Source organism: Tinamus guttatus, unplaced genomic scaffold (assembly GCF_059628265.1).
Source record: "Tinamus guttatus ecotype Peru unplaced genomic scaffold, ASM5962826v1 Tinamus_guttatus_pri_ptg000429l, whole genome shotgun sequence".
NCBI lineage: Eukaryota > Metazoa > Chordata > Aves > Tinamiformes > Tinamidae > Tinamus > Tinamus guttatus.
Genome location: NW_028288963.1, coordinates 1,896 through 15,982, shown reverse-complemented (window position 1 = coordinate 15,982; position 14,087 = coordinate 1,896). Strand labels below are relative to the sequence as shown.

The following is a 14,087-nucleotide window of genomic DNA, read 5'->3' as shown; positions in this document are numbered from 1 at the left end:
GAATCAAAGCTGACTTTCAAAAAGTCCAAGCTAATCAGACATGTGGAGATATGTGAGGAATTGGTCAAAGTGTGTCTGTGAGCGGGCGGATTCCACCCCATGACAGACCCCCCATCCGTGCAGATGTCTCTGTCAAATGCAGTTGTCTGCATTTCCCTTTCTAGTCAATACAGGGAAAATAAGAGGTCTTAGCTTTTTTATTATTATTATTTCAGATATTTTTCCTAATGACAAGCTAAGGGCCTGCAGGAGCCACCTCCAAAAATTTCAGCACCACAAGGGAAATAGCCCAGGGCATCTCCAGCAGCACCAGCCTCTCTATGTGATCAAATTGAATCCATCCCCTAAACCAGATTATAGTCATAAGTAGGAACATTCTGAAAGAATAACAAAGATGGCCTTTTCCAAAACTTCAGACAGTCTTCAACAATTTGAAATACATTTTCATTCTTCTAATTTGGCAGCACCATGTTTGTGCACTACTTTCACCATGGCCATTAAGTAAGGCAAGAGGCAGAGCCCTAGATAAAGTTCTCAGGGGGATCTGTGCTAAGGGCTCCTTTGCTCTTTTCTGGACTATCACCTCTATCTTAAGTAGCACAGTGCATGAAACCCTGTTGAGGAAGTGAAGAACAGCGAGCCTACTTTGGTGCCTCCAGGAGGAAGACTGTCTTCTGCCACAGACTGTCCTCCATCCCACTTCTACACAAAGAGCAGCCCACAGCAGTTATCATGGAGCTGAGGCTCACCCTCATCTCAGCCTGTGCTCACACTTTGTGCTCTTTCATCCCACAGGACTTTGATCCTGTCTTACCCAATGCCAAATCCTCAAAACAAGCCCCAACCCCAGGCGATCCCACAGGTCTGCCCAGGGCACACACTTGCCAGGGCAGGGAGAGAGAAGTGACCTCTCCAGTTGCCCCTTTCAGACATTTCTCAGGCTTCACCTTGATGGTGAAGGTTGACTGAAGCCAAGCAGGACTGCATTTGCTAGAATCCCAGTCCCATTCAGCCATGAGCCCACATTTTCCTTCTTCATTCTTTTACTCCCACTGAAGCAGGAGCAGGGAGATTTGGCTTTTCTCAAACCATCCTTACTTTATTGGACAATATTTCTGACGTCCTCCTTTGCAGTCCCTCCCTTCTTCCCCTTTCCACATGCTGCCTTACTGACTTGAAGGCCACATGCCAGTTCCCTCTTTAGTCAAGCTGGGCTCCAGAGATGTTTCCTAATTTTACCAACTGTTTGTATGGAGCATTCTTCTTCTTGACAGATGCTTACTTAATGGCTGCCTTTCCTGAGGTCCTCCACCCTTCAGAGCTGCTTGGAGCTGCTCTCCTCAGAGTGGCGAACCTGGGGCCTTGGGCCCCAACAAGAACATGGTCACCATGGGGACCACCCGCTCACAATGGCCTTATGGGCAGGCTACCACTGCCATCACAAAGCCCTGGTGGTTTCCATGGGGACCCTATCATCATGTCCTGCTGGACACCATGGCAGACCCCATCATGATGCCTTTGTGGGGACTATGGAGGTCCCATCATGATTCCTTGGTGGAGACCATGGAGAAAGACGCCATCACAATGTCTTGGTGAAAACCATGGGGATCCCATCATGATGTCTTTCTAGAGATCCATAGTAGAGATCTACACAAGGCCAGCTCTGTTGCTCTGCCCACTAATCCTCATCCCTGCAATCCTGACAGGCTCTCTGCAGGTCCCTAAGCAGAGCTCCCTGCATCCCACTGCTCTCTCCAGGGGTTCCTTTGTCCACATCACTTGCACATTTCCCTGCCAACCCAGGCCATCAATTCCTCACTCTTGCTGGAGTCTTCTCCCCTGAGTCACTCCCAGTTTAAGGCTCTCCTCACTGTCTTGGCCACCTGGTTGATGACCATCAGGCCAGCAGATGAGAGAAGCCTCCATCCAAAGGATATGTGACAACCTGCAGTCTTGGTGCCCTGCTGTGGGCTCAGCTCCAGGTCCTTCTCCAACTCCTACTGAAAAAATAAAATGAAAAAGAAGAGAAAAAAAAAGGGGGAGAGAGAGGGGGAAAGACCCTTGCTATTTATCCTCTCCAATTTCATCTTGTAATAAACCGGTATGAGGGTACATCAAAGCAATATGAATTAGGGTATCTGAAATGCAGAATTAAACCATGAATCCTTAGGACATGTTTCCCCTTGTTGCATGAGTGCATGCCCAGATGTGCAGGGATGCTGCTGCTGGAGGCATGTTCTGTGCATCACTGTGCCAGAGAAAAGGCTACCCCAAGGGAACTGACTGAAGTCTCCAAAGCCCACGAAGAGACCAGCAGGTTGTGAGGAAGCTCCAGAAGTGCCTTTGCCCACTCCGGCCCATGGACAGCACCAGCAGCCCCTTTGCTGGCCCCCTGAGTCCATGAAGCAGGGTTAAGGAGATAACGAAGGGATCCTAGGCACCCAAGGGCCATGCCGGTGCCGTAGGGACCACGGGTGTGTGTGTGAAGGGGTTGTAGGTGGGCACATGGAGCACTTGTGACTATCACAGCTGCCTAGCCTGAGGGACAGGGCAGGATGGCAGATTTCTTGAAGCAATCTCTGGGAAAGCAAAGGTGCTACTGCAGAAGTCCTTAGGCCTGGGTAGCCAGCGGTCCATCCACACTGAGGCCCTCATTAGCCCAGTCCCTGTTCATATCACCTGGTGGAGTGAGCAGAAATTCAGGGGAGGAGAGCTAGAAGGGTGTGAGAGTTCAGAGACCAGAGCACAGAGCTCAGTGTGATGTGTCTCCTATTTTTGCAGCACACTACGTGCCGGCGGGATGGATTTTCCCTACAGTCAGTGTTGGAATTCATTTATTAGCGTAGAAGTAGGAAAACCAGCACAACCTGGGGCACTTGCCCAGCAAGCGCTGCAGTGGGACGTGGTTTTCCTACAGGTGCCCTACTGTACCTGTTCCTGTCCCCACTGCTAACGCTTTCCTGTTTTCTTTCTGTAGAGAGAACTCTGTAGACAGTTCTTGTGTGAAATCCTTCAGACCCTCAAGCTCTCCTGCTCACACTCCTACCTCAGCCATGTTAGGCATCTTATTATTACTGCCAGTTTAATGTTTGATTGTTTCATTTTCACAGTGTTATCCTATGAGCAGATCTTTGCTGTTGTGCTGAGAGCAGGGCCAGCACAAAGCCTTTTCCATGTGCCTCCCGCACCTGCCCATTGTCTGTTTTCCTCTTAGCACTGGCATCTTTGCCTACCTGAGGTCCCCTATGTCTCCTCTCCTGCTCTGGATCTGGCAGTGGCCGTTCTGTACTCGGTGGTGCCTGCAGCACTGAACCCCCCTCATCTACAGCATGAGGAACAAGGCACTCGAGGAGCCTGAGGAAAACAATTTCACAGATATTTTTCAGCCTAGGGAAACTGTCATTGCTCTCTAAAAATGACTCCCTCAGCATCCCATACCAATGCTGAACATTGTTTCTTCACTATTTTTTCTAATATTTATATTTTTAATATTTTTTCACTTCATTTTTTATTAACAGTAGTAGTATTTTATATCCTGTTGCTACCCAAACTGTTGCATATCTTCCACCCTAACTGAGACTTCTCTGTTGCATCTGGTGTCCACACTCCAGAAACCTCACAGCCTGTTTACATCCTGGTCTTTGCCTTTCCAGTGAATGTTAGGGACATTCAAGAGCCTTCCAACCTATTCTGCCAGTAAGAACCAGGGCCTATGATCCACAGACTTTGTCATGTTGCTTAAAGATGTCATCCACGCCATCAGACTGACTGCATGGTCTGTAGCTCCAACATGATGTCACCCTTCGTCTGATGCTCACCCACAAGCACATACCCAAACCTTGTCCATGCCATGGAAGCACTTTGTCCATCCGCGCTGCCCCTCCACACAAAGGACCTGCCCCCTCCTCCTCTTCCCTCACAGCCTCCCCTGAAGAGCTTTTACCCCAGCAGTGCAGGCCTCCAGTTGTGTGAGTGGTGATAATGCATCTCAGTTATTGCAATGATGTTGAGGTCCTGTGACAGCTTGTGCTTCTGTCTCCATGCCAGGCTACAGGCATTTGCATATATTTGGGCTGCAAAACATCAGGATGTGGCACAGAAGACAGATTGGTCCTGGTGAAACCTGTTACAAAGAGCCAAAGACACTGTGTGCAATGGCCCCACTTGAGAGCAGAGCCATGCTGGCATGGAGGGCGGGGATCAACGCAATTGTGAGAGGAGGTTCCCAAAAAGAAAGTCAAGGCTGCAGTGCCCAAGACCAGGGAGAAACAGAGATAGGGTATGAGGGAACGACAGGAGAGGCTTTTGTTGCTGGAGCTGATTTGTAGCACCCTGGGGCCTGGGACAGAGGTGAGCCCATGTCCAGGCAGGAGAAGGTGTCCCTGAAGATGTCCTTGGGCTTGAGCCAACTGTGATCTACCAATCCCGGGGTCAGCATTAGCCCCATCGTGTTTTCCAGGGTGCAAAGAGGTTGTGTGGGAACAAAGCGAGAAGCTTTTAGGAGAGCAGAGACCAGTGCAGACCCCTTGGTGTGAGGTGCCTCTCCCAGGTATGAAGCACGCTCAGCTGCAGGAGGGATTGGACATGGTTTGCCATAGATCCCAGGCTGTGCCTCCTAGAGGAGACATCTGGTTATGCTGGACAAACCAGGCATCTGTCTTGGCCCTGCAACCTATTTCTATGTCACTGAATTAAATGTCTGCACTGAATTATATGAACTTTTTGCACTGTAATGATCCGCCAGGGTCTCTACATTATACTGCACTGTATTATGGTGCTCGCGTAGTGCCCCCTTCTTGCCCCTTTCTGGGTGTCCTGCCTATTAGGGGCTTCCTAACTAGGGCCTTCCAGAGTGGGACACTTCCAACTTTCATAGATAGTCATCCTCTGATGAAACAGATGGCAATTTTGGAATCCTTTTTTTCTCCATTCATTAAGGAAAGGACAACAAGTTACTTACTTCATGCACATTTCCCAGGAGGAGGGAGCACAAGGGACAGAGAAATTGGTGAGTTCAGCTGTTCCTCTGCTCCTGAGCGGGGCCAGGCTCCTGGGACGGAGGCAGCTCGTGGCAGCCTGTCAGCACTGCCCAGACACAGCCGAGTGCAGGAGCAGCTCCTGTGCCAAGAGCAGCAGGGCTGCGGGCACTGCCTGCTGCTGCGGACAGGGGAGGAGAGAAGGCAGCGAGAGGGGAACGGCAGTGTGGAGAGGGAGCAGAGCTCGTTGTGGGAACAACCTTCACAGCCCTTGAAACAGTGAGTCTCTGTCTGCAGGGCAATGCTGCTGAGGTTCCTGGTGGCCTCTTCTGAACTCGGTGCATATAATCATGGATTGGGATTTTAATGGTCTCTCTCCTAGAGTATCCAGGGTTTAGCAGGAGGAGGAGATGCTTCAGAGCAGGGATTCCCTGCCACACGCTCACAGGGAAAGGGCATCTTGCTCCCTTCTCTCTGGGAAGACACAGGGGTGTGAAGCTGCGGTCTGCACCCAGCTCTGCATGGGCTGTGATTGAGAGCAGCTTCCCCCAGGCCCAGGGTGCTGTGTGCCCGGGACAGTGACTCTGCAGCCTGCGAGGGGCAGCACTGCCCAGGGTGCTCCCCACAGCGCTGCGGGGAAGCGCTGCGTGGGGAGACAGACACCCGTCAGGGCAGGTTCATTCTGCTGCTAAGAGGCTGCTGCAGAGTGAAGTCTGCTCACAGCTCCAGCTCATACACAGGGCATGTGCGAGGGGTCCTTTACAGGAGCAAGATCAGAAGGGCCACTTGAAAGGGAAGGAGCTTTCCTTCCTCTCTCTGCTCTTTCAGCCTCCTTAATATGGCAGGGGGAATGAAGGAACAAGCTTTCTGTTTTGGCAGGGAACTGGGAGTCCTAGATCTTCTTGCCTAGAGATCAATAGGTCTGTGAGAAGCCTCAGCAAGCTGCTTCATGCCCACTATAGCCTACAGGTAGCATCCATATCGTCTTTGTGGACTCATAGGATCCCATGTGACCGACTCCTTAGGAACTGCAACTGCAGAGCTGCCCCTGGACATGGCCCAGAGGTTTCTGTAGAGCAGAACTGAGCACACAGAGGGTGATACCATATGGGATCTGTGAGCAATGGCAGGGACAGGACACTGGGAGAGAGGAAGAGCTGGTGGCAGGGACAGCTGCAGGCAGCAGAGATGGGCAGGGAAGGGGCAGGGGGTGCAGGGCAGGAGCTGCCTCCTCTGCAGCCAGACCTGCAGCAGAGGAGAGGGGCAGCTCTCCTGCCACAGGTCATTGCCTGCCGCCCCACCAAAGGGCTAAGAGGGACTGCCCTGCGACGTCCCCCTCGGAGAGGTGACATACCCAGACGGTCAAGTGAAAGTTTTCCAGAAGGCCTCTCTGTCCCTCTCCTTGCCTCCCTTGGCAGCACATTGATGGTGTTGCTCCTTGTTTCCCCTCCCATCCATGCGTTTCCTGTTCTTGCTCTCAGCTTTCTGCAGCTGGATGTTTTCAGCTGCAGTTCAGACACTGATGCTACAAGTTGTGGAACAGAGGGGTCTGCGTGGGAGTGAGGTTTCCCAAGCGCCCTTTTGTCCCGTGGAGCTCCTGGAAACGCAGCCTGTGAGCCTAGGAATTGCACTGGCTCTCCCTTAAGGAGAGCCCGTCCTCAGTACCAATGCTCCTTTTGCTGTTTCCCTGTGGTGTCCCGCCAGGCTGACACCTGCCCTCCAGAAAGGCTCTGCTGTCTCATGGCCATTCTGTGATATCTGAGTGATGTGTGAGGAAGCTGCCGAGATGCTGAGGCTATGGAGGTGGTGGTGAGAGGCTGTCCATGAGCAGCTGAAATGAGCCCTGTGTGTCTCTGGCCAGGAGTGTGGAGACCTCCCTTAGGTGTGTGGAGAAAGGAAGAGAAATTTGGAGATGGGCACATAGACACTGCACTGCTCTGCTCTCAGCAGAGCCTGGCCTCCTTTGAGGGCAGCATAATGAACACAATGATCCTCTAGCTCAAGGAGACATGTGTACAGGACAGAAGGGAACAAGACTAATAGATAAACAAGATGTCCCCACTCTGCACATAGTGACTGTGGATGCATTTCTCTAAGGATTCAGGGCTGAAATTCCAAAGATTTGTCCTTTGTGGAACATTCCTCAGGAGTGACAAGGACATGTCAAAGAAACTACAAAATATTGAACAATTCCATAAAACTATGTTCCTCAAACCCCTTTGTGTAGTCTTGGGAGTAAAGATGCTGAAAAGCCTGTCTACATCGTGAGTGGATTTCACCTGACATAGAAGGTGAATGTCCAAGCGTGCCTCAGTTTCTGCTACTGTACGGCATGATAGACTCCCTGGAGTTCCCGTGTTGATGTCCCTGCTCCTCACAACAAACAGTGCAAAATGGAGCTCAAGCAAAGCAACTGCACTAAGATACTCTTACTAAAGGGAGGCAATGGAGGATAGTGTCAGACAACTGAATGACTTCACGGCATTTTTCTTCAAAAGTTTCTCTTAACTTCTCCATATCTTCTATTCTTTAGACAGTCCCATGTGACTGGAAGGAACTAATGTCCAACAGCAGCTCCCTCAACGAGTTCCTCCTCCTGCTGTTCGCAGACACACGGGAGTTGCAGCTCTTGCACTTCTCGCTCTTCCTGGGCATCTACCTGGCTGCCCTCCTGGCCAACGGCCTCATCATCACAGCCGTAGCCTGCGACCACCGCCTCCACATCCCCATGTACTTCTTCCTCCTCAACCTCTCCCTCCTCGACCTGGGCTCCATCTCCACCACTGTTCCCAAATCCATGCACAATTCTCTGTGGAACATCAGAGTCATTTCATACATGGAATGTGCTGGGCAGGTCTTTTTCTTCTTTTTTTTCGTATCAGCGGAGTATTGTCTCCTCACTGTCATGGCCTATGACCGCTACGTTGCCATCTGCAGACCCCTGCACTATGGGACCCTCCTGGACAGCAGAGCTTGTGTCAAAATGGCCGCAGCTGCCTGGGCCAGTGTTTTTCCCTATGCTCTCCTGCACACTGGGAACACATTTTCCCTACCCCTCTGCCAAGGCAATGTGGTGGAGCAGTTCTTCTGTGAGATCCCCCAGATCCTCAAGCTCTCCTGCTCACACTCCTACCTCAGGGAAGTTGGGCTTCTTGTGGTTAGTGTCTGTTTAGCCTTTGGGTGTTTCACTTTCATTGTGGTGTCCTACATGCAGATCTTCAGAGCTGTGCTGAGGATCCCCTCTGAGCAGGGCCGGCACAAAGCCTTTTCCATGTGCCTCCCACACCTGGCCGTGGTCTCCCTGTTTCTCAGCACTTCATTTTTTGCCTACCTGAAGCCCCCCTCCATCTCCTCGCCATCTCTGGATCTGGTGGTGGCTGTTCTGTACTCGGTGGTGCCTCCAGCACTGAACCCCCTCATCTACAGCATGAGGAACAAGGAGCTCAAGGATGCCATTAGGAAACTCATCCAATTGTTCTAACATCAGCAATATCTGTACTGGGAGATTTGGCATCCAGGATATGTGGGTTTTTTTGATTTATTTCTTACTTTTGTTCTGTTACATTCCTGCAAAGGAAAATAAATTTTCTGTTTCATGCCATTTGTCCTGAAGAATCTCTCATGTAAATCTGACTCTTAGCCATGTTCAATTCCAACTGAGTCTGTCTCCCACCGTGACAAGACAAGTTGCCGGAGGGGCTGCAGGCCCAGGGCTCTGGGGATGTTCTGGGCAGCAGGGTGGGTATGGAGGGACTGCAGGCAGACAGGGAGGGGACCTGCTGGGCACAAGAGCTAGGGAGACAGGGAGTCACTGACCTCATTATGGGGCCTCCTGCCCCTTGTCCTTGCGCTTGCCCTGACTGATGCTGTGGACATGGCTGAGCTGGGTCCTGACCTGGTCTTGTCACCATTCTGCAGAGATGACTTCCCATCTCCAGCTCGACTTGGCCCTCCTAATAGTGTGGAAAGTCTTGGCAAGGGAGGCTGGAACTGAGCAGGTCCCAGAGAGGGCTCTAGATACCAAAGCTGTCTGTATGTACAGGGCAGAAAATTTCCTGACAAACAGTTTAAAGGCATGAGGAGAGCCCAGGAAGGCTGCATGCAGAGTCTCATGTGCATGAAGAAGCAAGAGCAGCCACATTGGTCTGAGGTTACAATGCCCAGGATGCAGGCAGGGCCAGTAGTGCTGGGATCTATGGACAGAAGATGCCATCCTCCAGTGCTCAAACAAGAGGAGCAGGGCAGGTTTGTGGATGGTAACGGGGGTCAGGTAGAGTCCAGCAGTGGCCAGATAACACTGGAGGGCTCCAACCAGCCCTGCTTTGGGTAGGAGGTTGGACTGGAAAACTCCGCGGGTCCCTTCCCACAGAAACTTCTCTGCAGCTCCACGGTTTCTTATTCTTTAGCCAGAGATCCAGAAGCACTGGAAGCTCACTCTGCGTTGGAAGCCCCAGAAGGTCCTGCTGCTCCTACCCTTGAGCAGGTATCCACCTAACACATAGGGTCCATCTGGCCACAGAGGAATCACCCGACCAGTGCCCTGGCCAACACAGGCGATTGCAGGGTCTGTTCCTCTCATCACCGCTGCTGCTGTGCCCACGTCAAATCCTCCTGCTGGCAGATGATCTCAAAGCTCAAGGCAGCTCCAGCTCCTCCAGGGCTGTGCTGGAGCCATTCAGGTTTGGGCTGAGGTGGGTCTGGCACCACCAGGTGGGTGGGAGAGGGCAGCCCCCTCTGCAACGCTGGGGCTGGTGCTGGGACTGGGCACAGCTTTTCCCTGGGAGCTCCAGGGAGGGAGGTCATGCAAGCCCGGCCTTTTCCTCTCCCTTGGGATATGGGGACCTGCAGGAGGACGGAGCTGGCCAGGGACCGCCCCACAGCTGGATGAGAACTCAGGTGTGGGACAGTACAAATGGGATTCCCATTAACCTGTCTTTACAACACGCTCGTTGCCACCACACTGAGCATCCCCAGCTGCCAGAAAGGAATACGTTGAAAACAGCTCCAGACCCCTTTTTATTTCTTTGTTACATTTCAATTTTTATACCCTCTGTTGAGCTGAGCTTTGTCCACACTCCCCCTACCCAACACACGCTGGTCTGTCTCACTCAGGGAGACATTCGCTCTCTTTTGATTAATATGGTGAAAAGCATTTCTGCAACCACTTGATCTGCTCAGCTGCAAGATGGTCAGCTGCTCCACTCAAGTGGTCTTGCAGCTCATTTAAAACAAGGGCCACCCTAAAGTCCCACCCTTCAGCTTTCCTTGCAAGAACTGTGGTCGATCACACCCCATCTTCTTCTCAGAACCTCCTTTCATTGCAGGAATTTGTTGTGAAGGAAACAAGGAAACTTGTGAAGGAAATTTATTTTATACTCTAGTTTTACTGGAAACAACATGCAAGGCCATGTGCCCCGAGAGCAGAGCATCCGATGTGACCTTCCCCAGCCCCGCTCTTTTTATAAAATATAAGTACTGCAAAGAAAGCTAGTCCAGCCAGAAGTACAAAGGCTGTTCAAAGGTTACACTAGAAGTGCAAAATCAGCCCCAATGGCCCATTTCAGGGCCACACAGAACTAACGCATTCTGTAACACAGCAAATGGATTGGTAGAACCAAGAATTGTGGATGGATCTCATTCATCATGTAAAATAATGTATATGCAAAAACTTACTCCTGCTTAAAAGTTAGAGAGAAAATGCTCAAGATCCTTCTTGTGCTCCAAGAGAAACCTTCCTCCTAGTAATCACATGTGACATCTAAAAAATATGATTCATGCTGCTTAAAAATTTCTCTGGTGCCTAAGGAAGGAAACCTCTGACCTGTCTCATATTTTCCTACAACTGACTTGCAAAAAAACAGCAACCCCCAGCAGAAACTCGTATTGAGGCTCACCAAAGTATCTACTCAAACGGCTATGCTTGGTGCTGTTTCATCCCACATGACTTGGATTCTGGCTTTGAAAAATGCCTAACCTGAAAGTAGCCTTCAAGCCCTGGTTCCCTCACAAAACACCAAATCCCTAAACAGCCCCAAAGTCCTGCCTTCCTGCACAGCTGTGCCCAGTGCAGAGGCCTGTTGGAGCAGGGGACTAGCAGGGACTTCTCTAGTGCCCCACTGGAAATATTTCACATCCTTTGGTATCATTTGGAGACATTCCTGAAGGATTTATCAGCAAGTTCTGGACAACAACAGGGGTGAGTGGAGGGCACTGCTTTCCAGGACTGTTCTCTGCCTGGCTGGGCCATCTCCAAGGCAGTGACCTACAGAGCTCTTGGTGACATGACTGCCCCCCTCCTTCGGACACCCTCCCTTAAGGTATTTATAAACACTGATAAGATCCCCTCTCTGCCCAGGATGCCATTGGCCTTCTCAGCCATGCGGGCACATTGCTGGCTCAGAGTCAACTTTTTGCCCACCAGAATGCCCAGGTCCTTCTCTCACAGCTGCTCTCCAGCAGGTCAACCCCCACCTGTTCTGGGGCATGGAGTTATTCCTCCCCACGTGCTGCTCTTGATTGTGTTGAACTTCATGAGGTTCCTCTACCCGCAACTCGCCAACCTGCCCAGGCCCCGCTGAATGGCTGCACAGCCCTCCAATGGATCAGCCACTGCTCCCAGGTTTATATCCCCAGCAAACTTGCTGCACTCTGTCACTTCATGCAGGACATGAATGAATAAACAGAGCAGGACTGGACCCCTGGGCGACATCGCTAGCTACAGGCCTCCAGGTAGGCTCTGCACCACTGATCACAACCCTAAAGCCTAAACCCCAAACCCAGCTGCTCACACGGAGGTGTCCTCAAGGTACAAACCCCACCACATCCCTGCTGCTGCCTGTGGCCTTCAGAGACAGCAGCTTCCTCAACCCCCTTCCCCACACAGGAACCACTGCTGCCCTCTCAGCTCCTCTCACCACAGAGACCCCCCACCCACCGCCCACGCCTGCCTGCCTGCTGCCGGCCAATCAGGCACTCACAAAGACATGACGCCACAGCGCCGTCCCGCCCAGCTCTCTGGCCCTGCCCTCCAGGGCAGCAATGGCCTCCCCAGCCCTTCCCCGCCAGGAGCCCAGCCCGGGCTCAGCAGCTGCTCCGCGGAGATGATCTCAGCAGCGCAGAGCCCCGCAGGGCCCGGCTGCTGCCCAATGAGGCGCTGCGGGAGCGGTGACCTCACAGTCACCAGGCAGAGCCAGCCCTGCTGCTGCCCAATCAGCTCTGCCCGCAGCGGGGACCTCCCAAGCAGCAGCCACGCCCTCTCCCTGCAGCTGGCCTATCAGGGGCTGCGGCAGCAGTGACCTCCTTGTGCCCAGAGCAGCCATTGGCTGTGAGGCCCCGCGGGGCTCCTGGCTGTGCTGGGGGCTGTGCGGGGCCGGGGCAGGGAGGGGAGCCCAGCTCGGGGCTGTGGGTGCTGGGGGTGCTGGTGTGGGGGCCTGGGGGGCTGTGTGAGCTGCTGTGTTGGGCTCAGCCAGCACTGCCCACCCCGGCGTGGGGGAGAAGAGGGGCAGCCAGTGCCAGGGAAACCTGCCCTGGATTCTCTCCTTCTGCCCCAGCGCCCACACAAGGGTTGGAGCTGCCCCACGGGAGCCTTGGGGCTCGGGAAAGCCCCAGCCGCAGGAGTGCTGGCTGCCATGTTGTCCCGAGCATGGTGGGACCCTCAGGCAGGACTCTTGTGGCAGCCTCCAGCCCTGAGAAGGTACTGCTACAGCCTAGGATCCACAGGGGTCTTTGCAGTCACAGCTGGGAGCTTTGGTGGAGAGCAGCAGGATCACAGGGAACAAGAACTGAGGTCCAGGCTGCGGGTGTTGATCCAGCAGTCCCATCTCACTCATCAGTCCCCATCTTATTTGACTCCATCAGCAGTTTGTGGGGTGACCAGCTCCCTGCTCTGCAGCTGATGAAGTTGGCGAACAACAATCCCTGCAACTTCCCTTCATACTCTTCTTCATCTCTGCAGCAGAGTCCTGGTTAACATCTTAAAGTAGAAAACCCACATCTCCCTGCAACCCTGTCAGAGATGTGGCTTTCCAAGTCACTGCCAAAGGAAGGACTTCTTTGGGTTGCTTATTAAGTCTGTGGCAGCTCATGAGTGATGCTGTGAGCCCAGCCCAGGTCTTTTGGCCCGCTTAGCAGCGGGCCCATATTTTCCCTAGTCAGCCTTTTGTTCCTGCTGTATTGTTGTATTGCATTTTAAATAATTATTTATTATTATTTTATCGGGAATGTAACAGTAAAAATTCAGAGAGAAATAAATGAAGAGCACATGTTTCATGCCAAGTACATGGGAATGACAAGTGACTGCACACAGGACTGGGTTTTGGCACTGATATTGTACCCATTGAGGAATTTTCCTCAGTGCCTCCTTGAGCTCCTTGTTCCTCATGCTGTAGACAAGGGGGTTCAGTGCTGGAGGCACCACTGAGTACGAAATGGCCAGTACAGAGAGATCCAGAGCTGGGAAGGATATGGAGGGGGGAGGGGGGGAATAAAGTGGCTAAGGGTGACATTTCAGTGCCCCTGTGACCGGGGGTAGGAGTCAGACCCAACCAAATGGGTATCACGACCTCTAATCCCTCCGGGGGACTGCAGATTCCTGCACAGTCCAGGGCACCTGGACTGCAGAGCATTTCCAAGGGTGCTCATTGTGTCCATTGTGCCTATACATCCTGCCCCTGGTATTTGATAGATGGTGACCCAGAGGGGCTCTCCATTCTCCCTTCTTCCTGACAGTTGAGTCCTCATTGCCTCTCCTGAGACTGCAGAGTCCTCTTTGCCTGCGAATACCCAGTGCTTTACCTCTAAGAAACTCCATCTTCGAGGACCTCTCCCTTTATGAGGCTCTACTCACAGTCCATACCAGGCATATGCTGTCCCAGGAGGATCTCTGTGCTCTACTGACACCTCCAGCTTCCCCTCCATGAGAACAGCTATCTGACACTGTGCCTGAATACGTAGGAAAGCTGTGCATGTGTAAATCCATGACCATTCACCCTCTCCACTATCCTTGGAGTCTGATAGGGGAATTCCAAACCAGCCCTTGATCTCTGAAAGATCATTACATGATTCTGAGCTCTGTGTTGCGGAACCCATGGAGAATCCTGTGCAGCAGGCCCT

At 52.3% G+C, this 14,087-nt stretch overlaps 1 protein-coding gene across 1 annotated transcript; it reads left to right on the top strand.

Moving 5' to 3' along the window:
• Nucleotides 1-7,536: 7,536 nt before the first annotated feature.
• Nucleotides 7,537-8,457, top strand: LOC148593201 (olfactory receptor 14C36-like). Its single transcript, XM_088531729.1, has one exon. It carries the CDS (start codon nucleotides 7,537-7,539, stop codon nucleotides 8,455-8,457), a length of 921 nt encoding a protein of 306 aa, XP_088387855.1.
• Nucleotides 8,458-14,087: the final 5,630 nt, after the last annotated feature.

What these genes read in the sequence shown, in the direction of transcription:
- LOC148593201 (XM_088531729.1), top strand. Translation starts at nt 7,537, where the DNA reads ATGTCCAACAGCAGCTCCCTCAACGAGTTCCTCCTCCTGCTGTTCGCA.